Source organism: Bubalus kerabau, chromosome X (assembly GCF_029407905.1).
Source record: "Bubalus kerabau isolate K-KA32 ecotype Philippines breed swamp buffalo chromosome X, PCC_UOA_SB_1v2, whole genome shotgun sequence".
Taxonomy (NCBI): Eukaryota; Metazoa; Chordata; class Mammalia; order Artiodactyla; family Bovidae; genus Bubalus; species Bubalus kerabau.
In genome coordinates, this window is record NC_073647.1 from 100,637,531 (window position 1) to 100,661,924 (window position 24,394).

At 37.3% G+C, this 24,394-nt stretch overlaps 1 protein-coding gene across 1 annotated transcript; it reads left to right on the forward strand.

Moving 5' to 3' along the window:
* Positions 1-486: 486 nt before the first annotated feature.
* LOC129639674 (progesterone receptor-like) lies at positions 487-24,394 on the forward strand. Its single transcript, XM_055564823.1, has 4 exons — positions 487-973; positions 10,446-10,590; positions 12,162-12,261; positions 24,255-24,394. The coding sequence occupies exons 1-4, from the start codon at positions 703-705 to the stop codon at positions 24,261-24,263; spliced, it is 525 nt and encodes a 174-aa protein (XP_055420798.1). The 5' UTR covers positions 487-702; the 3' UTR covers positions 24,264-24,394.

A 24,394-nucleotide genomic window follows, 5' to 3' on the forward strand; every position in this document is an offset into this window, starting at 1 on the left:
TACTCAACATCTACTAAAGGTTGTGTTTTAATTAATGTAGTTTTTAGCAATAATTTTGGGACAATTTGGTCAGAATAGTAATAACTATTCTAATACTCCTATCAGAATATTGGCCAACACTGAACTTGTGTGCGTGTGTGCTAAGTTCACTTCAGTCATGTCTGACTCTTTGCAACCCTATGGACTGTACCCCACCAGGCTCTTCTGTCCATGGGATTCTCCAGGCAAGAATACTGGAGTGGGTTGCTGTACCCTCCTCCAGGGGATTTTCCAGACCCAGGGATTGCATCTCTTATGTTTCCTGTATTGGCATATGGGATCTTAACCACTAGCGCCACCTGGGAAGCCCCCAAAACTGAGCTTAGTCTCTACTAAGAGCCATTTGTCTTTTCTATGTGTTTTTGTTTGTTTGTTTGTTTTGTTTGTTTGTTTTTTTACTGCAAAGCTCCATAACCTTGCCTTGGATACTGGTGGTGTAATTAATTCTTTAATCCATGTCTGAGACCTAACCTTTTTACTTACTAGGTCTCATTGTATTAGACTGATAACCAAAACCTATAACGCTATAATGCTGTAATTTTAAGACATTAGAAATAATTTTCTGCTGGAATATTTAGTTTCTGTGTATTTACATGATCTTTGTTTCTTCTTTTTTTCTTCTCTGTAGGCCGAAAGTTTAAAAAGTTCAATAAAGTTAGAGTTATGAGAACACTAGATGCTGTTGCCCTCCCACAGCCGGTGGGTATTCCAAATGAAAGCCAAGCCCTAAGCCAGAGAATCACTTTTTCACCAAGTCAAGACTTGCAGTTGATCCCCCCACTGATCAACTTGCTCATGAGCATTGAACCAGATGTGGTCTATGCAGGACATGACGACACCAAACCTGATACCTCCAGCTCTCTGCTGACAAGTCTGAATCAGCTTGGCGAGAGACAACTTCTTTCAGTGGTCAAGTGGTCTAAGTCACTGCCAGGTAATAATAATTTGTATATAATAGCATGTAACAAAAATTTTTGCTATGGCTTCATACTAGTGGGTGGCTAGATAAAACAGGCCATGCAATAAATTAAATGGAGTATAAACAGGGGGTTGTCGTGTGTGTTTCAGCAGTTCAAAATATTTATCTAGGCCCCTATATTATATACTGTTTGTCTAGGACCCTACTGTGTGCTATGGAAATAAAAAAGACATAGATAACATTTTGAGTCTTGTTGATGAATCAAGAAGTACATATATGAAGCAGTTAAGGAATAGCATAACTCTGTATTATCTACTAGATAGTATTATAGTTCACAGAAAGACAAATTGACCATCTTCTCAGAAACGTCTAGTTCATTCCAAATCCAAATTTAACCAACCTCATGTGGTTGAAAATAAGACTGAATGTATCTATTCATATAACAAGTCAAAATAGTATTCAGAGTGTAGCAGAGTAAAGTCAATTAAGAAATAAAATTGCTAAACCTAAAACAAATAATTTGGACACAGAGAAACCTCCAGTCACTATTTTTGTGAATTTATACTCAGACAGTGAGAATTTGAATTATGTCATCATGAAAGGATTTTCGTCACTTTATTAGTTACTTCTGCTCTCTCAGCACAGTTCCATAGGAGCCAAGAGACTGAAAGAATTACAGGGATGTAGTTCTCACCTGCTAAACCTTGGACTGCAAAGCTAAGAGAATAATACATGGGTAGTAATTACTTGTCAAATGGTGCTAGTGGTAAAGAACCTGCCTGCCAGTGCAGGAGATATAAGAGACACTGCTTTGATCCCTGGGTTGGGAAGATCCCCTGGAGGAGGGCATGGCAACCCACTCCAGTTTATTGCCTGGATAATCCCGTGGACAGAGGAGCTGGACAAGCTACGGTCCTTAGAGTCACAATGAGTCAGACATGACTGAAGCAATTTCACACGCATGTACAGTTACTTGTGGAGGCATTAATCCCATAATTAGAAATAAAACCTTTTTTAAAGTTATTTTCTCTTCACACTGATAGTAACCTTATACTCCTTTAGACTAGTTTATCGGATCAAGAATTAAACATATTATACATTTTAGTCTCCAAGTAAATTTAATAGCCTTTTTTTTAAAAAAGAATTCACTTCCCAATTTGCCTTAATACTATTTCTCAGTTATTCTACCTGAAAGGTTTGAAATATAATAGATGAATCGTTACTGAAAAGTCAAGTTTACATGAGACAGAAAGAAAAATAGATTCCTATTTGTTGACTCTTTAAAAAAATACATGTTGAGAAAGTTAATTAAGCTCGCTATTCTAGTGAAGATAAAGTAACATCAAAAATCAAAATGCCCAGGTTCTTATTAGTTTCACTCTTGTTGAAAGGCTTTTGACAGGTAATTTTTTTTAATTAGAAAAGTTCTGAATTTTTTTTTTAAAGTTTACTGTAAAGTGGTTATCAAACTTAATAGATTTTTATTAAAATATTACAATAACATTGGTGAACTTTTTCGGTTTTAAAATATTAGTGTTTATGTATTTAAACATTTATGTTTTTCCATTATTTGGAAAGGTTCTTTCTTTGATTTTTGTTGACACAGCTCCTATTTCTTTGGTTTTCATTTTGTAGATTCTCTACTGTTAAAAAAAGACTCTATTATCATTTGGCAAAGTTAGAAAATAACCAATTATAATTACAAAGATAATTTATTCATTTTGGAAAAAAACTAATTGAGTCTCCTAAGTTGAAATACAACTATCTGTCTAGACTTTTGATCCCCACACACCCTCCAAAAGAGTGAGAGAAAATTTTCACATTGCATTTGGTGATGACTTTTTTAATGTTGCAAAATGTTATTTGTGTATAAGTAAAGAAGAATGATGGCATCACCAGTATTACACATGTTGTTTTCATTAACTGTATAATAAGGGAAGCATTAAAATTATCAAAGTACTGAGTGGCCCATGGTCTTTCAAACCATATTTTCATGGTCTGAATGCTGAGAGTAACTTGAATGAATGATGAAAGCAGTCAGTGAAACAGAGTGACCATACTGACCTCTGTGGGAGGACTCAGAAGGACACGTGTATAACAATTTGCTCTCAAAACTACTCGCTGCTCAAAAACTTCCAGCTTTATTCACATCAGTCACTCAAGAAATGTCTATTGCACGTTTCCTTTGTGCAAGACGTAACCCTTACTCGGTGGTGGTAGAGGAGCCAGCAGGCTGGGCTCGTGATGGCACTGCATTGTCGTGCAGCACATCCTTGCACCTGGTCATCAGTTTTGTCCATAAGGGAAACTTCTTTTATCTATCCACTCACAGGGTTATTGGTCCGTGAAAGATGGACTTAGTTAAATGAAGCTTATTGATAGATTACTTATTTAAAGTGGGAAAAAAAAAAAAAAAAGATATTGCTCGGAAAACAAGTAGGTAGATCAGGCAGTTCTTTCACAAACAGAAAGTGTATTTTGGGAGTCAGCTTAAGATAAGATTTCAGGCCTTCTGAGGCATCAGAGAAGAGAATCTGCCCCGAAGCTCTGGAGAAAGGAATCATGGCCCTAAACTAAACAGGGACAGCGCTTATTCACAATATCCTTCGTTGTCTGATTAGGCTCAGACAATAGTAGACCTGTAGGGATTTGAAGTGAAAACACCATATGTAATAAGTGTTTGTTCAAGACCTAAAATTCCTTGGGTATATATGTTTATCCAAACAAACCAATGCCCTTTAACTTTGCAAAGAAAAAAAAGATAATTTTAAACACTTCTCTGGGAGAGAAAAAGATCAGATGCAGGCTGATGATCATCACCAAGGTGTCAGCACGCATGAGAGCCACAGGGCGCGTGGCTGCAAGCCCCCGAGAGGACTTGAGCTGCCTGCTCAGGGACTCCCGTTGCATCTTTGTCTGTGCTCTCCTTTGTCTTCGACGGGTCACAGTGATCACAGCATACCTGACATCTTTACCATACTATTTCAGAAATACCTTTCTTTTTCTATTTAATGGAGACTCACAAAATATGCCTCATGACAGTACATTTACAAGTGATCTCTGAGGTTACATTGTCTGTGACATATTGTATCTATATATGAATGATTTTACATTGACACTTAGCTCCAACTTCAGTGGGTAATGTTTTCCTTTTTGAAACTTGAAGTAGCATAATATTTGCAAAATTTAAAAAATGAGCAAGATGTATTCCCTCTGTTAAGGAACATTCAAAACAGTGTAATGAAAGATATTCAAAAAAGTGAAAGTGTCGATCAGTCGTGTCTGACTCTTTGCGACCCCATGGGCTATAGCCCACAAGTCTCCTCTGTCCATGGAATTCTCCAGGCAAGAATATTGGGGTGGGTAGCAGTCCCTTATCCAAGGGATCTTCCTGACCCAGGGATTGAACCCAGGTTTCCTGCATTGCAGGAAGGTTCTTTACCATCTGACCCACCAGGGAAGCCTCAAACAGCTGTACAATTGATCCTAGTACAGCGAGGGAGTTAGGGGCACTGACTGTCCAAGCAGCCAAGAATCCACATATAGGTAAGAGAAAGCATTCTGAATAGAAGGAATAGTGTGGCTAATACTGTAAAATGAGGAAATCAAGAGGTATGTTTGGTGAGTAATAAATTAGACCAGGTCTGCACCCACAGATTCAACCAACCATGGATCATATAGTACTATAGCACTGAAAAAAATCTTGGGTGAGTGGACCCATGTTCAAATCTGTGTTATTCAAAGATCAACTGTAGTAGTATGTGAAAGTGACATAAGGTACGGATTTTAAAAACTGGAGACAGAAGAACATTTTTGTCTTTAGGGACAAGAGAAGGATTCCGAGGCAAGGTATCAGTTAAAGTACACCATGAAGGAGAAGTGAAACTAATAAATAGTGTTAAGAAGAAAAAGCATTCTGGATAGAAGAAATAGTGTGGCTGATGGTGTAAAATAAGGGAATCATGAGGTGTGTTTGGTGAATAATGATAGACCAGCATAAGAATGGTTCTAGAAGAGTGAAGGTCCCTTAGTAACGTAAAAATGTTATCATACCTTCCCCCCACAGTATAGTAATTAAAATTGTTAATAGCTGCTGGTTGAGAGAATACAACTTGCATATGGTTTCTCAAACACCACCGGCGTTCTGGGGGTTTCATCATCCAAGAATTAAGAAACCACTGAGAAACTTATATTGGAGAGAATGGCAGAAAGTAAATTTAGAGGTGTACATTGTGGGCTGAGTCAGGGTAGACTTTGGATATTAAATGTTTAAGTACTCATTCCCAGTCCAACTTCATCCTTATTCTTTATTCTGTGTATTATAGCAGAATACATCGTAGCAGAATTGATGTGAGAGAAAGGTTCAGGAGAAATATTTCCTTTGCATAAATTTTGCCTTGATTCTTCTATTTATTTGCTGGAAAAAAATATTCAGGCCAATGCTTTGACATTTGTGAACATATTTTACTTTTCAGCCAGACTACTTGCATTCATCAGTATCAGAAGACTAGAACAGTCCTTTGCCTGTTTTATTTTTTTGTTTTGTTTTGTTTTTTTTGCCTTTGAAGCATGCCAAAATATCTTTTGAGTCAGTAATAGCCATTGCATGCATGACAAAATATTTTTGTCTCTCTCCCCAAATCAAATGAATAAATTAAACTACTTCTCCCAAAAAAAAAGTGATGGAAAAGAAATGAGATTAGCCCTCTTGGAGTAAAGTCAGGGTTTGATAGTATTTTCATGAAGACACTAAAAAATGATTTTCTAATATTCTATTTCACTGAAACTACTATTGTCAATGTCACCAAAATCTTTTGTCAAATCAAATGAGTACTTTCAGCCCTTACCATGTTTCGCGTACCTCTGAAGCCATGACGGAGGAGCCGTGTCTTGCTGAAACTCTTCCTGTAGCGTTCATTCCCTTCCAGGCAGATATGTTTCTCTCGATTTACACATCTGTTTCCTTTGTGGACTTGTTCTCCCATGAATTTGGCATTTCCTGGTTCCATCTTCTAGTCCAGTAGTTTCTCAGTCTGCAGGGCTGGATTTGCTCACTTACGGCCTTGTCTTCAGCTCCCATTATATTCTCATGATTCCTACTTACGTGGTGACAACCTAGATTCTCTACAAAAGTATTGGACCATATATTTATTGTGCTTATTACACATTTCTACCTACATGAGCTTCCAAGCCAGCATGACCTTCTACTCCATAAGCCTAAGACCTTTCTCTGTATCTTGAAATGGCACTGCAGACAGAATCTTGGTTATAATCTTTTGCTCACTTTTCTCCTTCACCTCTGTCAACTCTGCTTATTATATGTATGATTCATTATACATGCTATTTACACTGCTACTACCTTGAGCTATTTTAAGTCCTTATCATTTTCCCCTAGGTTTCAGTCACAGCCCCCGGCTGACACTATTATCACAGTTTCACACTGCCCACAGATAGTCCTCAATTCTGCCACTAGGATCATCTTTTCAAAAGCAATTATCACCTGTTATATTATTCCCATCCCTTTCCAGAACAACGTCAAACTTCTTAGCCTTACTATTTCAGGTCCTTCCGGCTCCTGAATTTACATTCTCTCTCACTCTCCCACTTCAAGCACCTCTGAGGCTTGGTTCCCACAAAACTCTTTGCTCAATTTCCAGCCTTTCTTCATCCACTTTGTTTTCCCTACCTGGTGGCCCTTCGCTTCTCCCACATTTTCCCCCAGCTAGTCCCTAACTAGTCTTCAGGATGCTAATCAGCTTGCCCTAGGAAGATTTCCCCAAGCCTCCCCAGATTGAGTTGAAGGTCCCTTAGCTTTTTGAGGACTATGCTGCCTTAAATCTTTACACTCAAGGTCGCATTTGTGCCTAAGTTCATCAAACATATGGTAGTGATTACACTTGCTGTGCTGAAGCTTCTTTGTGCTTGTGTGGGAAGGTGCTGAGATAGGTGATGCTCTTCCCTTGTTATAGATTAACTGTTTCAGTACATGACAGTTTTTACAGGAGCACAACCGGTATATTGTATCAAATCTTTGGGATTAAGCCAGGAGAACCTAGAAGGTCATGTAGGCCAGGTGTTACCGTACACTTTCTTTTCAGTTTGTTTTAGGCATTAAGGCTTGGACAGTTTGTGACAGAAATTATCAGGTCAAGTCACTTAAAAGGAAAGAGCATTTTTCTTTACTACTTGTTGAACACAATTACAGGTCATCCATCACTTCTCTGTGTGAAGGTTTTCATTTTGATCCTCATCTCAAAAGTACTGAGTTTACCTGATCATTATCATCAATGGGAATTTGATCTCAGTGTTCCCGTCTTTGTTTCAGTATAAAGTAATGAATGATATTACAGTTAATGGCTTCAAAAAACTGCACTTCTGTACTAAGCATGTTAAAGTCAATTTAACATTGTACACTTATCTCAGATAAACTCACTTAAAGGGGGAGTTAATAGAGTTATTTTTCTGATTTTTTTTTTCATTCTGTTACATAGAAAGAATATACTTTCTGCTATAAATATTGGTAATTTTATATTTTATTTCACCAAGATTTGCCTTTTATATTATAACATACCCAAAATAAGCCAAGTCTATATGTGCCTCCCTTGAGGGAGTCTTGCTTTTCAGGAATTAGGAAACTTTATTATTTATCTCTTATCAAATGATCCTAAACTTAATGGAAGAAGTAATTACCCATTCTTTAAAGCCTATAAAGTATGTAGTTTACAAGTGGCATTTCTGTACTAGATGTATTGAGTGACTCATAATTTAAAAAAAAAAACAGGTAATATATAAACATGAACTTCAAGATGCATGTATGACATGAAAATAAAGAGAGAATTATGAAAATTGCGTGCCAAGTTTTTCTTGGCTAGTTATTTTTAGAGAGTCTTTCTGTACCTGAGTCAGTCAGGAAGTAAGCAATAAACACCAACTCTACAAAGTTTTAAAAACCAAAAACATCCTGCTATCAAAAACCAGACAAAAAAGAAAAACATAATTTTCTGAAAAGACGTCAGGGCTTCACTGAATAGAAGGACAAGTCTGAAGAGGAGACAGAAACCAAGGCCTCTCTGGAGGGCCAAGACAAGCATCACAAATGACCCCATTGGATCCCACTGTCGTTAGGCACCACCACCATCATAAGTAAAGCCTACCCATATCTTGATCTTTGTTTTACTATTTTTGGCTTCAAAGTCCAGATAGTAGGTATTCTACGGATCAAACCTAGATCACAAACCCAGGGAACCAGAGGCCTTAGCCAGCTTCCTTGTGGGAACGTAGGGTACTTGCTTTTGTAGTTTGGTTGACCAAACTGCAAACGATGGGAAGCTATTCGCATAGAGGGAAAAAGAGACAGGGAGTGGGAGGGAAGTCCCGCTGCCTCTAAAGGGGCAAATACCTGCTGTGGTACCGCTGATTATGAATACGTGCTAAGGTTGTTTTCAGTCTCTCTGAGACTAAGAATTTCCAGGAAGAAAAGAGTAGTCTTCCTGCTATTCATACGAAGATGGGAATAGCAGGAAGTACATGAAGGAAAGATAGCCTTTTCTGTTTACTTTGAGATAATTAACCAAATCAGGAAATAAAGTTCTTTTACCCTTGAGATCTAAAGAATTAAGTTTGACTCTTGAAATAGGTCCTTTGTAAGTGGACTTCAGCAGAGTCTTAGAAGGAATAGATGTTATTTTAAAAGTTTTATAGAATGTGGTTGATGATCCTACCAAAATGTTTGTTTTCTTTATACCTTCAATGGAATATTTCACCCACTTTTACTGTTTCAAGTACTCAAGTACAAATAATTTAGAGTTGTATATCTTTTGCTCCATATGTCCCCATACCTCTAACTCCTATGCAAACGGATCTTCCATTGGTCCCTCAAACAGGCCCAAAGCTTACTTATTTTCTCTCTCGCCTGTTTTTTCTCCTTTATTTTGTCTCAGTAATGCTGTTATCATCATCATGCACCATTCAAGTAAAAACTGAAACATCTATTTGACTTCCTCTTTTTCCAATCTGTATATATTCAGTTGCCAATTTCTTTAATTTTACTCTTTAAAACTTTCTCCTATGTGCTCTATCTTCTCTACTCCTACCTGTTGACTTATTTCGAGCTTTTATCATCTCTCTCCTGGCCTTTGGCAATAGCTCCCAATTTCTCTCCCTAACTTCAGTCCTTTTCCCTTGAACACATCCTCCACATGGCTGCCAGTGAGCCCTGCATAGTGTAAATCAGGCTATATCACTCCCCTTGCTGCTTCATAGGCATGCAAGACCACCCATGATCCAACACCAGCCCACGCCTCCAAACACCTCTTTGCCTTACCCTCCTTTACGTTATCAGTGCTAAACTGGTTATCTTTCCCCAAGCAGGCAAAAAGAGAATTGGAAAGAGCTGGGAAAAAACACTGACTATGTAAGTCACGATGCATTTGCCCTTTTCCTGCCATTCTTCCTCTGCCACCAAAACCAGAGAAAGATCTAAAAGGGAGAGGTTGTGAAGGTGTGAAAGACCAGGACACTCACACCACACACACACACACCCACACACACACCCATATACATACAGACTTTAAAGCTCTTAAGCCATAGGGGAGTTTAAAATGAAACTGGATTAAGTTTCAGAAGGCAAAAGTGATCAGAAACCTGTGGAATCCACTCAAACTTTAATTAAGAGTTGTTAAAGAAAAATTAGAGGTAGCAAAACTGAAAACAGGGGTTTCACAAAATAAACCAATTTATGTTTAAATCCCAAAGAGTTGAGATTCCTCAGCAGTCTGACTTTCTTCTGCTCAGGCATTATCTCTGTCTGGGGCAGTTTTCCTACTCTCTCTACTGCCTGGTGGATTCCTTCTTACCTTCTCTATCCTTTAAGATTCTTTTTAGGGCAAGGGTTTTGTCTTACTCATCTTTGTAACGCAGCATTTTAACACAGTGCCTGGTCCATAATTGACTCCCCATAAATAAATGTTGCATGAATGACTGATACATGTTTGATTTAATTAGCGAGTTCCCAGAAATGCTAAATCACAATGACTAATTTTAATGAATTCCAATCTCTTATCCTTTTTAATTTTTTCTGACTTTATTATTATTATTTCCTGAATTTTTGTATATAAATATTTTGACTGAAAACATTACCCTTGTTGTTGTTGTTCCGTTGCTAAGTCATGTCCAACCCGTTGCAACCCCATGGACTGTAGCACACCACGCTTCCCTGTCCTTCACTATCTCCCAGAGTTTTGCTCAAACTCGTGTCCGTTGAGTCAATGATGCCATCCAACCATCTCATCTTCTGTCACCCTCTTCTCCTCCTGCTCTCAATCTTTCCCAGCATCAGGGTCTGTTCCAGTGAGTCAGCTCTTTGTATCAGGTGGCCAAGGTATTGGAGCATACCCTACTTACATCTGTTTTCAAATGTTTATTTTTCAGGTTTTGACATAGTGATTTTTGACACAGGGATCATTCTATTTTTAAATTCGTTTTGTAGGTTTTCGGAACTTACATATTGATGATCAAATAACTCTCATCCAGTATTCTTGGATGAGTTTAATGGTATTTGGACTAGGATGGAGATCTTATAAGCGTGTCAGTGGACAGATGCTATATTTTGCGCCTGATCTAATACTAAATGAGTAAGTAGTAACTTGACTTTTGTTGTTGTTATTATCAAAAGTGTATATGTAGGATAATCTTGAAAACTACATTTCAGTAGATGATCATACACCCAGTGTCCTAAATAATAAAAATTTCCTGAAATGTTTCTTGGAACTACCTCAAAATATAACTTGAACTGACAATATTAGTAAAAATGTATTATTCGTGATTTGCTATTTAGAGCTTTCTCTTTTATTTCAATATATAGTAGTTGTCACAAATAAAAATTTCTTAAACTTCAGAAATGTATCAAGAAATACATTTGGTCTTCTTAAAGACCAAATAAATGTTTAGTTTATCAAGTTAAAATTTTTACATTGGCAGTAATGAAGATAATGAAGTAAACGAGGAATAATTTTGCTTAAAGGTATTGACTTACCTTCAAAAAGTAAAAATATTATTTGTCTTCCTAGAGGATAAATTAGACTGGTAATTTATTTAAAACATTGAAAGATAATAAAATTGAATCCAATTTGCTTGATTATATTGGAATTACTATACTTAACTTTCTACATATAACTTTAAACTGAATAAGAATCTTTTCATGAAAGTATTTGTACTGAACTAATTGAGTCTGTTGACTCAGAATTATGTAAAATGATAAGTTATACTAAACTTTACTAAACTTACTAAACTTTACTAAACTTACCAAACTTTACTAAACTTTAGAGATTGCAGGTAACTTTCATATGTTATTCTATTTTATCCCACAGTCCTTTGAAATTTGTAAGGAATCAGCACCCTTTATTTCACAGTTCAGAAAACTAAGGCAGAGGAGACTTCGTAATTTGCCAAAGAATCCAAGTGATGGTTGGGATTAATTTTATCTCTCCTGAGTCAAATCTAGTTTTGTCTTGTTTTTCCCACTATTCCTGATCACTTCTTTGACTAGTGCAGATACTACAAAACAGTACATAGCTGAGAAAATACCTTAAGTAAATGCCCTTGGTATTTCAGAATTCATGTTTGTCTTGTCAATTATTTAATGCCGCTAATGTTCTCTTTTCTATATCACCATATATTTCCTCTAAAATCATTCGCAGTGTAGCCATTTTACACGAATATTCTAAACTGAATGCACCAAAGTATTCTACACTATTCAATTTCTGTGAATTCACTCTCCCATTGGATTGCACACGAAATTGTACATAGTTTATCCACAAGGAAAAAAAAATCAGTAAATAAATATTTTCTGAGTGTTTCTCAGCACCACATTTTTAACTGCTACAACTTTGCTCTCCTTTCTTGGGTTAGGTTTTTAAAATGTGATAGTAAAAGTGAAGAGCAACATTAATCTTAGTTAATGTGTATTTAAAATAAACTTCCAACTTCAAAAATTTTTAACCTCAAAATCCATCAGTGTGAGTAAATTTAGAAGACGTTTAAAATTCCAAATATTGAGTTTGTTTATAAAAAGCCATGTTCAACAAATCAGGTAATAAATTAAACTCATAACCGTTCATAAATTACTTAAACTAGCTAAGACCGTGTGTGTTTATTTTTTTTTTCCACTGTTGGTTTTTCTTTTGTGTGTTGTGTGTGGTGCAAGACAGCGGATGAAGGAGTCATCATTCTATTCATTATGCCTAACCATGTGGCAGATCCCACAGGAGTTTGTGAAGCTTCAAGTCAGCCAAGAAGAGTTCCAAGTGAGTATAAGTAACTGAATGCAAGAGATTTACTTTTTTAATTTTTAATTCATTAAGGAAACCTCAAACAACAGTACTATTGTATGATTATAGATGAGTTATGAATCTTAATGAGTTGGAAACTGCAAAAGAGAAGCATCTATAGACTATAGTAAAGTTACCTCATATTTCTCAGATTTTATCTATCACCTAATACTAAAATAGCCCATCAAGTAAGCCAGTTTCTATTCTTTTTTTGGGTAAAACATGATTAAATAACTTTTTCATATTCATCCAATTAACTATTATAAACTAATTAATACTGCGTAAACACAGTCTATGCTTCCCTTCACCCCCACCCTACAAAGGATTTACTCTATAAAGCACACAGTTTTATTTGTAACTGTTCACGTTATGTCAGGATAGTTATATATGTCTAACAGTTACAACACATAACTGCAAGAATCAGTAGCATAATATAATAACAGTTTATGGACCACTCACAGTCAGTCCAGAGGGTTGGCCAAGAAAACCCAGGCTCCTTTCATCCAGAGGCTCTACCCTTTGTATCAGCTTGGAGTCTTCCATTTTATCTGACTAGAGGATGAGCACTGAGTAAGAGAAGGTTTGAAGACTAGATCTGGAACTATCTTCCACCCACGTTCTATGCTATGCTATGCTAAGTCACTTCAGTCGTGTCCGACTCTGTGCGACCCCATAGACGGCAGCCCACCAGGCTCCCCCATCCCTGGGATTCTCCAGGCAAGAACACTGGAGTGGGCTGCCATTTCCTTCTCCAATGCATGAAAGTGAAAAGTGAAAGTGAAGTCGCTCAGTCCTGTCCGACTCTTAGTGACCCCATGGACTGCAGCCTACCAGGCTCCTCCGTCCATGGGATTTTCCAGGCAAGAGTACTGCACCCTAATTGTGGGAGAGCTCGGGAATGCCCCCTAGCTGTGTACCCGGAAGAAATAGCGCTGGTCACCACAAGAGTGGGCAGACGTCCATTCATTCATTCTCACACGCAAAGAACATGTGCCCCTCTGCCTCCATGGATCTCCCAGGGTCTGTGTGGAACACTTTTTAAATTGCTTCCACCTTTTACCCTTTCCTGTGCCCTTCCCACACACAGGTAGACTCAACCTTGACTGTTTGAATTGGTTCCTCCTTCAGTCATTGTGATTTGAAAGGAAACCACAGAGAGCTAAGACCTGAGGTAGGAAGTGAGACAGGAGTCTTTCTCAGAAAAGATTTCTGCAAGGATTTCCTTCTAGAGGCATGGATCTTACATGGTAGGGCCGGGGGAGCATATCAAGAGGAAAGGCAGAAAAGCTGAACTCGTAAGAAGGCAGTTTACCTCATGAAGTCTGTGCTCAGACACAGATGGCTTTCATGCATTGGAGAAGGAAATGGCAGCCCACTCCAGTGTTCTTGCCTGGAGAATTCCAGGGACGGGGGAGCCTGGTGGGCTGCCGTCTATGGGGTCGCACAGAGTCGGACACGACTGAAGCGACTTAGCAGCAGCAGCAGCAGGGAACCATAGCCCTTTACCCGACCCTTGGGAAGTCTATCTGGAGCACAGACCTTCAAGCATAATTTGATTAAAAAAAGCACAAAGTAGACAAAGGAATTGATATGGGACTGGCCAACAATCAACTGAAAGAACTTTAATAATACAGCAGTCAACTCCTGTCAATTCTTTTCTTGGTCGTAATGAATTCAATAGTAGATGTATCATAGATGGTCCTAGGTCTCCCAAATTAGTTGATAGCGTTAACATAATACTGTATTTATGGGTAGGCTACATTATGCAGGGAACCAAACAAGCCCTAAACCTCAGTAGCTTTCAAAAATTTCAAGTACTTATTCTTCTTACTATATTTTCACTGCAGATCTACAGGGAGACTCATTGTTATCACTCAGGTGTTCAGGCAGATGGAGGCAGCATCTTGACACCTGCCTCCATAATCACTAGAGCAGTGCTAAGGGAAGACAATTGTAAGGAAAGGAAGGGAGATACACATGACTTCCACTCACATACCATGGAAGGCAAGGTTTTCAGCCATTTTCAACTTTAAGAAAAGGGAAAATCATGTACTTAGTGAATAGTACTACGTATAGAAACATATATAAATTATTTAGTATTATATGTAATAATTTGTGTAATAAAATCTACACAGATTTTAATGGGATTTTGAGGAGACACTTGGCACAGCTATTGAAATTCATCTTTAAATCTTAAAAAATAGGTAAGTATTACAAAAATATGGGGATGGGGAGAGAATTAGAAAGTTAGAATAATGAATAATGTGGAAAATACATACTCTGAATTCTTAGTCAAATCAGACTATATATACTAGAACTTTGTATCCTATAATGGAAACACTAGAAGTCTTTGAGTATGGAACAAATAAATATTGTTGAGAAAAGAAGCTTTATGTTTGAGGAAAACTTAGTATGAATATTTAGCTAAAATTGTATCCTAAAATAAGTGGCTCATAGTTGTAAACACTTTAGCTTGTTAAAAATAAGCTAAAAGGAAAAAAAAATAAGCTAAAAGGAATAAAAATGAGAAATCTCAAAGAATACTTTTAAAAAATATATGCAATAGGAAAGTTGGCCAAAGAAAAGTTCAATGACTTGATAAGAATTTAAACCACCCATCTGCCATTAAAAATTAAAATACAGATACCCAGGAAAATATGGCAGGTTGAATACACACTTTAATCATTGTTCCTTTTAAACTACATAAAACTATTAGTCAAGGGATTTCTTTAAAAATAAAATAAAGTAAATAAAATGAAAGAAATATCAGTAGCAATAAAATCCCACAAGCCAGCAAGCAGAAACTAATTTAGTGTACCTGAGAAAGTGGAGGGCTTCCCGGGTGGTTCAGTGGTAAAGAACCTGCCTGCCAGTGCAGGAGACGCAGAAGATGCAAGGTTCTGCCTTTGGGTCAAGAAGATCCTCTGGAGGAGGAAATGGCAACCCGCTCCAGTATTCTTGCCTGGCAGAACCCATGGACAGAGGAGCCTGGCAGGCCACAGTTCACGTGGTCTCAAAGAGTCAGATGTGACTGAATGAGAAAGTGGTTTCTAAGCCAGAAGTAAGAAAAGTCAAAAAGCAAGTACCTTGATTTGTATCACTGAACCTCTAACATGTTTTGCAGTTAGTGACAACAGTGATCTTTTTTTTTTTTAATGAGAGTGAAAGTAGAATTAAAAACACCAAGTTCTCTTGAAAATGTGTTTCTAAATATCCACCAATGGTGCAGTTGTTCTGCAACTAAGGCAGAGATTGTAGGTTTATTCCCTGAAGAGGATGTAACAGAAGGCAGTTGGGTTGGTGGACTGCAGGCACTGATGAGGGTGAAGGGGGATAGTGTGAACAGATTAAGATTATATACCAAACGCTGAGACAACACCCTCCAAAATCACCAGTCCTCTGGAACACTGTCATCCAGGTTTATATTCTCCAGATAGGAAAATGAAAGATTCTTGTATAAAGAATTTATTAAGCTAGAAAAAAAAGAACTAAATATGCTAATAGCAAGTCTTTCTCTTTGAAATAGCTCAACCAGAATGCCCTACACTAAAGCTTATAGTCAATAATAACTACTCATTCAAACAGAACTAGCAATCAGCTTTATAGTTTCCATGCTTGAATATAAATAAACAACCAGGGCATCTGAGGAAGGTCTTTGATATCAAACATAAAGACAAAATAGAAAAATAATTTAGAGGAAAGAGAGACCATGGAGAAATTTAAAAGCTATCCTTTGTTGTTGTTGAGTCACCCAGTCATGTCCGGCTCTTTGCGACCCCATGGACTGCAGCACGCCAGGCTTCCCTGTCCTTCACCATCTCCCAGAGCTTGTTCAAACTCATGTCCATTGAGTCAGTGATGCCATCCAACCATCTCATCCTCTGTCGTCCCCTTCTCCTCCTGCCTTCAATCTTTCCCAGCATCAGGGTCTTTTCCAGTGAGTCAGGTCTTCACATCAGGTGGCCAAAGTACTGGAGTTTCATCTTCAGCATCAGTCTTTCCAATGAATATTCGGGACTGATTTCCTTTAGGATGGACTGGTTGGATCTCCTTGCTGTCCAAGGGACTCTCAAGAGTCTTCTCCAACACCACAGTTCAGAAGCATCAATTCTTCAGCACTCAGCCTTTTCATGGTCCAACTCTCACATCCATACATGACTACTGGAAGTGAAAGTTGCTCAGTCGTGTCTGACTCTTTGTGACCCCATGGACTATACAGTCCATGGAATTCTCCAGGCCAGAAGACTGGAGTGGGTAGCCCTTCTCTTCTCCAGGGGATCTTCGCAACTCAGGGATCAAATCCAGGTCTCTGGCATTGCAGGCAGATTCTTTACCAGCTGAGCCACAATTACTACTGGAAAAACCATAGCTTTGACTAGACAAACCTTTGTCAGCAAAGTAATATCTCTGCTTTTTAATATGCTGTCTAGGATGGTCATATCTTTTCTTTCAAGGAGCAAGCGTCTTTTAATTTCATGGCTGCAGTCACCACCTGCAGTGATTTTGGAGCCCAAGAAGATAAAGTCTGCCACTGTTTCCATTGTTTCCCCATCTATTTGCTATGAAATGATGGGACCGGATGCCATGATCTTCGTTTTTTGAATGTTGAGTTTTAAGCCAACTTTTTCACTCTCCTCTTTCACCTTCATCAAGAGACTCTTTAGTTCCTCTTTGCTTTCTGCCATAAGGGTAGTGTCATCTGCATATCTAAGTGAATGAGTGAGTGAAAGTTGCTCAGTCATGTCTGATTCTTTGTGACCCCATGGTCTGTAGCCTGCCAGGCTCCACTGTCCATGGAATTCTCTAGGTAAGAATACTGGACTGGTTTGCCATTCCCTTCTCCAGGGGATCTTCCTAACCCAGGGATCGAACCCAGGTCTCCCACAGTGCAGGGGGATTCTTTACCATCTGAGCCACCAGGAAAGCCCTATCTCCATATCTGAGGTTATTTATATTTCTCCTGGCAATCTTGATTCTAGCTTGTGCTTTATCCAGCCCAGCATTTTGCATGATGTACTCTGCATGAAAGTTAAACAAGCAAGGTGACAGTATACAACCTTGACATACTCCTTTCCCAATTTGGAACCAGCCCATTATTCCATGTCTGGTTCTAACTGTTGCTTCTTGTCCTGCATACAGTTTTTGCAGGAAGGAAGGAAGTTGGCCTGGTATTCACATCCCTTTAAGAATTTTCCAGTTTATTTTGATCTACCCAGTCAAAGGCTTTAGCATAGTCAGTGAAGCAGAAGTAGAGGATTTTCTGGAATTGTCTTGCTTTTTCTAAGATCCAGCAGATTCTGGCAATTTGATCTGTTGTTCCTCTGCCTTTTCTAAATCCAGTTGAACATGTGGAAGTTCTCGGTTCATGTACTGTTGAAGCCTCACATGGAGAATTTTGAGTATTCCTTTGATAGTGTGTGAGATGAGTGCAATTGTGCAGTAGTTTGAATATTCTGTGGCATTGCCTTTCTTTGGGATTGGAATGAAAACTGACCTTTTCCAGTCTTGTGGCCACTGCTGAGCTTTCCAAATTTGCTGGCATATTGAGTGCAGCACTTTCACAGCATCATCTTTTAAGATTTGAAATAGCTCAGCTGGAATTCCATCACCTGCACTAGCTTTGTTTGTAGTGGTGCTTTCTAAGGCCCACTTGACTTCGCACTCCAGAATATATGGCTCTTGGTGAGTGATCACACCATTGTGATTATCTGGGTCATGAAGATCTTTTTTGTGTAGTTCTTCTGTGTCTTCTTGCCACCTCTTGTTAATATCTTCTGCTTCTGTAAGGTCTATACCATTTCTGTCCTTTATTGAGCCCATTTTTGCATGAAATATTCCCTTGGTATCTCTAATTTTCTTGAAGAGATCTCTAGTGTTTCCCATTCTATTGTTTTCCTCTGTTTGTTTGCAGCGTTTACTTAGGAAGACTTTCTTATCTCTCCTTGCTATTGTTTGGAATCTGCCTTCAGATGGATATATCTTTTCTTTTCTCCTTTGCCTTTCACTTCTCTTCTTTAGAAAGGTAAAAGAACATATTCTATTCATGAAACAATACTGAATATATGACAAAGGAATAACACAAAGAAAAGAATTCTTGGAAAAAAATACATACATATATATAAAATTTTAAAGTGCCTAGAGATTTTGAAAGTTGGAAAACCTCTCAAAAGCAGAGGAAAAAATATCACTGTTCAGAAGGAAGTGTGCTTGTGTGCATGCTCGGTCATTTAGTCACGTCCAACTCTTTGTGACCCTATTGATTGTAGCCCACCAGGCTCCTCAGTCCTTGGAATTCCCAGGTAAGAATACTGGAATGAGTTGCCATTTCCTTCTCCAGGGGATCTTCCAGCCCAGGGATTGAACTTGCATCTCCTACAGGCAGATTCTTTTCCACTGAGCCACTTTGGATGTCCTAAATAGATGTTGGCAAAATTTAAAACTTCGGTGCATCAAAGGACCCAACACAAAGAAAGGTTAATCCATTGATTTGGTCAAAATATTGAAAAAGATATCTGATAAAGTAAGAGTATTAATATCCAGATGACATAAAGAATCTCTGCAATCCAACAACAACAAAAAGTAAACCAATTTAAAAATAAAGGCCTTAATAGACATTTCTCAAAAGATTTACAAATAGCCATCAAGCACATGAAAAGATGCTCAGCATCACTAATCGTTAGAGAAGCACAAAAGCCACAGGTGGATACCACTTCACACCCATCGGTATGGTTACTTACTGTCAGTAAAACAAAAAAATTATACTTGGAAAGAAGTCCTAGTTAATTCTATATGACTTGACTGTGATAACATTTTACATAGCTAAAATAATAAACTCTAAATATTGATCTAAGAAATATTATGAAAATTTTATTAGGAAGATGAGGAAAAGGAAGTTCTTCACATGTGAGTATATGATTGTGGTATAGGGGTGATCAGAGAAGGCAATGGCACCCCACTCCAGTACTCTTGCCTGGAAAATCCCATGGACAGAGGAGACTGGTGGGCTGCAGTCCATGGGGTCGCTAAGAGTCGGACACGACTGAGCGACTTCACTTTCACTTTTCACTTTCATGCATTGGAGAAGGAAATGGCAACCCACTCCAGTGTTCTTGCCTGGAGAATCCCAGGGACGGGGGAGCCTGGTGGGTTTCCGTCTATGGGGTGGCACAGAGTTGGACATGACTGAAGCGACTTAGCAGCAGCATAGGGGTGATGATCTGGAATATGGAAATAGAGCTTTAGCCCTATTTTCCTTACTGTTAAGAATTCAAATAACAGCAATATAAGGATGTCACTTAAGAAGGAAAGACCAAAATAAATAGTTGAAAAAATTGAAAGCATTGGCTTTCTGAGCATGGGAAAATTGGGGTTGCCTAGGTAGGACTCTTTGCCTTAATAAAGTTACAGCACTGACTAAATATTTTAAAACTGGGCTTTAAACCACAAACTTAGAAAATATATCTTAGTGCAAAAAAAATGAGTACAAAACAGAAAAAAAAATTTAAATAAAACCAAATCACTAATAAGCATTCGCAAAGAGTCGGACACTATGATGAATGTCATTTCTGATATTTAAAGGATATATTCTTATAAGTGGAACTATTCGAGTAAAAGATATTAACTTTCTTAACACTCAAAATAAATATTTCTAAATTATCAACACTTCTTACTATTTATGTTGGGTGGTTGGTTCTGAGCAATTTTCATTTAGGGTAATTTTTTTTTAGAGAGAAAAATAAAATATCATCTCATTTTCATTTCTCCAGTTGTTAGTGAGGTTGAATAATTGTTTTTTTTTTACATTTTATTTATTTCTTTTATATATATATATAAATAAAATTAAAAAAAAATTTTTAAATAAATAAATAAAATGTAAAAAAAAAATAAAATAAAATAAAAAATTATTCAACCTCACTAACAACTGGAGAAATGAAAATGAGATGATATTTTATTTTTCTCTCTAAAAAAAAAGATTACCCTACATGAAAATTGCTCAGAACCAACCACCCAACATAAATAGTAAGAAGTGTTGATAATTTAGAAATATATATTTTGAGTGTTAAGAAAGTTAATATCTTTTACTCTAATAGTTCCACTTATAAGAATATATCCTTTAAATATCAGAAATGACATTCATCATAGTGTCCGACTCTTTGCGACCCCATGGACTGCAGCATGCTAGGCTTCTCTGTCCATCACCAACTCCCGGAGCTTACTCAAACTCATGTCCATTGAGTTGGTGATGCCATCCAACCATCTTATCCTCTGTTGTCCCCGTCTCCTCCTGCCCTCAATCATTCTCAGCATCAGGGTCTTTTCCAATGAGTCAGTTCTTCCCATCAGGTGGCCAAAGTATTGGAGTTTCAGCTTCAGCATCAGTCCTTCCAATGAATATTCCGGACTGATTTCCTTTAGGAAGGACTGGTTGGTTCTCCTTGCAGTCCAAGGGACTCTCAAGAGTCTTCTCCAACACCACAGTTCAAAAGCATTAATTCTTCAGCACTCAGCTTTCTTTATAGTCCAACTCTCACATCCATACATGACTACTGGAAAAACCATAGCTTTGACTAGATGGACCTTTGTTGGCAAAATAATGTCTCTGCTTTTTAATATGCTGTCTAGGTTGGTCATAGCTTTTCTTCCAAGGGGCAAGTGTCTTTTAATTTCGTGGTTGCAGTCGCCATCTGCAGTGATTTTGGAGCCCCCCAAAATAAAGTCTGTCACTGTTTTCACTGTTTCCCCATCTATTTGCCATGAAGTGATGGGACCGGATGCCATGATCTTAGTTTTCTGAATGTTGAGCTTTAAGCCAATTTTTTCACTCCCCTCTTTCACTTTCATCAGAAGGCTCTTTAGTTCTTCTTTGCTTTCTGCCATAACAGTGGTTTCATCAGCATATCTGAGGTTATTGATATTTCTCCCGGAAATCTTGATTCCAACTTGTGCTTCCTCCAGCCCAGCGTTTCTCATGATGTACTCTGCATATAAGTTAAATAAGCAGGATGACAATATACAGCCTTGACGTACTCCTTTTCATGGAACCAGTCTGTTGTTCCATGTCCCGTTCTAACTGTTGCTTCCTGACCTGCATACAGGTTTCTCAAGAGGCAGGTCAGGTGGTCTTGTATTCCCATCTCTTCAAGAATTTTCCAGTTTCTTGTGGTCCACATAGTCAAAGGCTTTGGCATAGTCCATAAAGCAGAAGTAGATGTTTTTCTGGAACTCTCTTGCTTTTTCCATGATCCAGCTGAGGTTGGCAATTTGATCTCTGGTTTCTCTGCATTTTCTAAATCCAGCCTGCACATCTGGAAGTTCACATTTCGCGTACTGTTGAAGCCTGTCTTAGAGAATTTTGAGCATTACTTTACTAGCATGTGAGATGAGTGCAAGTATTGTTTATATTAGTAAAATATTGCATGATGTTGCATGATGCAAGTGTTGAATGATAAAATAATTAAATAACTTGCATTTACTACACATTTCTGTGATATTAAATTTTACGTGAGAATTAAAACATTCATATATGAACAATTTTGAATGATTTGATTATGTAAATATTCTCAATATAATATTATTAAATATCCCAAACTATTGGATTGTAGGAGCTCAGGTGACTTATAATTTTCTTGGTATTTTCGGTATTTTTCAAAATTTTTCTAATTGATACACACTATTTTTAAATAACTAAATCAAAAATAAGTATTTTTTAAAGTATTCTCATCTAAAATAGCAAGCATATTGCTAACTGCCCTTGACTCACTCTCTCCCACTTGCCACTAATATATTTACAAGAAATGCTGAAAACCCACATATGGAATCAATAAGAATCTCAGAGAAAATTCTCCAGTCATGTAATGCTGAGTAATAATTAAGAAAACAATGAATTCATATAAAGAGCTCAAATAAAATAGAAATAACTTCTTTACAGCTGGTTCATCATAGATCTGAAATCTAAGGAAGAGAGTAGAAAGGAGAATAATTTTCAGAGATATCCCAGGAGCATAGGATGAGAGCCTAGTGATTAGATGATCATATCCTGGGAGCATGTTGTTAGTGGTTGATACTAATAGTGTGAGGCAGGATGAGATTAGGCCTGATTTTCCTGAAGTAAGGATAATTGCTTCAAGTCTGGTCCTCAACAGGTAGATGGACAGTGTCGAAGGCTTTGGGTTGCTAGTTTTCCAGCTCAATGAGAAAACAATACTTCAGTAATCAGAAGAAAAAATAATTTTATAGTCATGGTGAAGAGTGAGGGAGATGTGAAAATTGGTTGGGATTGTTAAAAAGAGTTATGGATGTTTAAAATAGTTGCTATATGAAGTAAAGGGAATAGGTTATGATACTATATGTTATAACACTATATGTTATGATACACATACAGTTAAGTTTACTAGGTAAGTTAAAGAACATCTCAGCTTATTTTAGAGCCATATTAATGGATCATGCATTTGACTTAGCATCTGCTCAAAAGAGCATCTGACATTATTGTACATTCCTGTCTCAAATATTTAGTTTACAACTATACATATGCTGCATCTTTTTTGTTTTTTGTCTCCTGACTATTGATACAAGAGAAAGTCATTGATGTCAAGACAGGCTTCAACATGATATACATAGAGTTAAGATTTCAGTTGGCGCAAAAGTGTCCTATTGCCCAAATTACATAAGTCCCTTTTATACTGAGGATCTGAGCTCTTGAAGACTCTAAACCAGAGTTAACTCTTAGTTTCTATTGGCTTATTATCTCTGGCCTTCTTTTTCCAAGGGAAGTAGAAGTCAAGGTCTGTTGGGATACAGGGAATAAAGAAAGAGGTTTTTTAAAAGCTTTATTTATCTACCTTTGCTGGAGACATAGAGTTGACTTTGCTCAAATGAAGTACACTTCTCTCTAGAAATATTGCTAAAGGTGAAGATCATAAATATCTAGATGCATAAATCCATAGATTATGTGATTTTTCTTTCAGTAATCTGGATATAGTTGTGGAAACTTCACTTATGGTTGAAGATTTGTTTGTGGGACAGCTGCGACCCAAGTAAGAGGAAATAAGGGAGCTGGGAGTTCTGGTAATACAGTTGCTAAAGAAACCAACCAGGACATCTCAGACAGGTCACAACAGAAGAACCAGAAAGACTTAGGAGAAAGGCTGTAGGTTTATTGACTACGTAGTGGAAACAAGAGAATGGGCTACAGTAAGACGTTGTGCCTAAGATTTGGATGTATGAATTAAAGGTTTCTGAGGTAGAAGTGTGAATTACCAGTTAACATCATAATGGAAACGACAGGCATTTATCAATAAAATCAGCAACAAAATTTAAGTATTTACCATTACTGTTATTATTTAATATTGTTCTGGAAGACTTAACCAATGTATTGAACCATGAAGGAGAAATGACAGCTACAACTGTTGGAAAGGAAAAAATTAGGATATTATCTGAGTGTGGTATTGTCGTATACCAAAAAAAAAAAAGGATAATCCAACACAAACTGTTAGATTTAACAATATTAATAAATGAATACATAAATAAAATAGAGTATAGCCAAGTGGCTGAATATAAGAGAAAATTCAAACATCAATGACTTTCTTTTGTATCAATAGTTAGGAGACAAAAAACAAAAAAGATGCAGCATATGTGTAGTTGTAAACTTAAACTAAATATTTGAGGCAGGAATGTACAATAATGTCAGATGCTCTTTTGAGCAGATGCTAAGTCAAATGCATAATCCATTAATATGGCTCTAAAATAAGCTGAGATGTTCTTTAACTTACCTAGTTGTTGTTACCATATTCTTCAAAAGAACTAGAAGTTTTACATGTCCTAAAACTGTTAGTAGCACTCTTTTCTATTTAGATATTTGTTTCTAGAGTTGCGTATCAAAAGAGATCACTGTACAGTTCAGAAAGTTATATTATAAAGTGCTAGTGTCATCTTTTTAAACATAACTGCCATTTATAATTATCTTCTTACAGTTCCTTTAGAAGGACTAAGAAGTCAAAACCAGTTTGAAGAGATGAGATCAAGTTACATTAGAGAGCTCATCAAGGCAATTGGTTTGAGGCAAAAAGGAGTTGTCCCTAGCTCACAGCTTACAAAACTTCTTGATAACTTG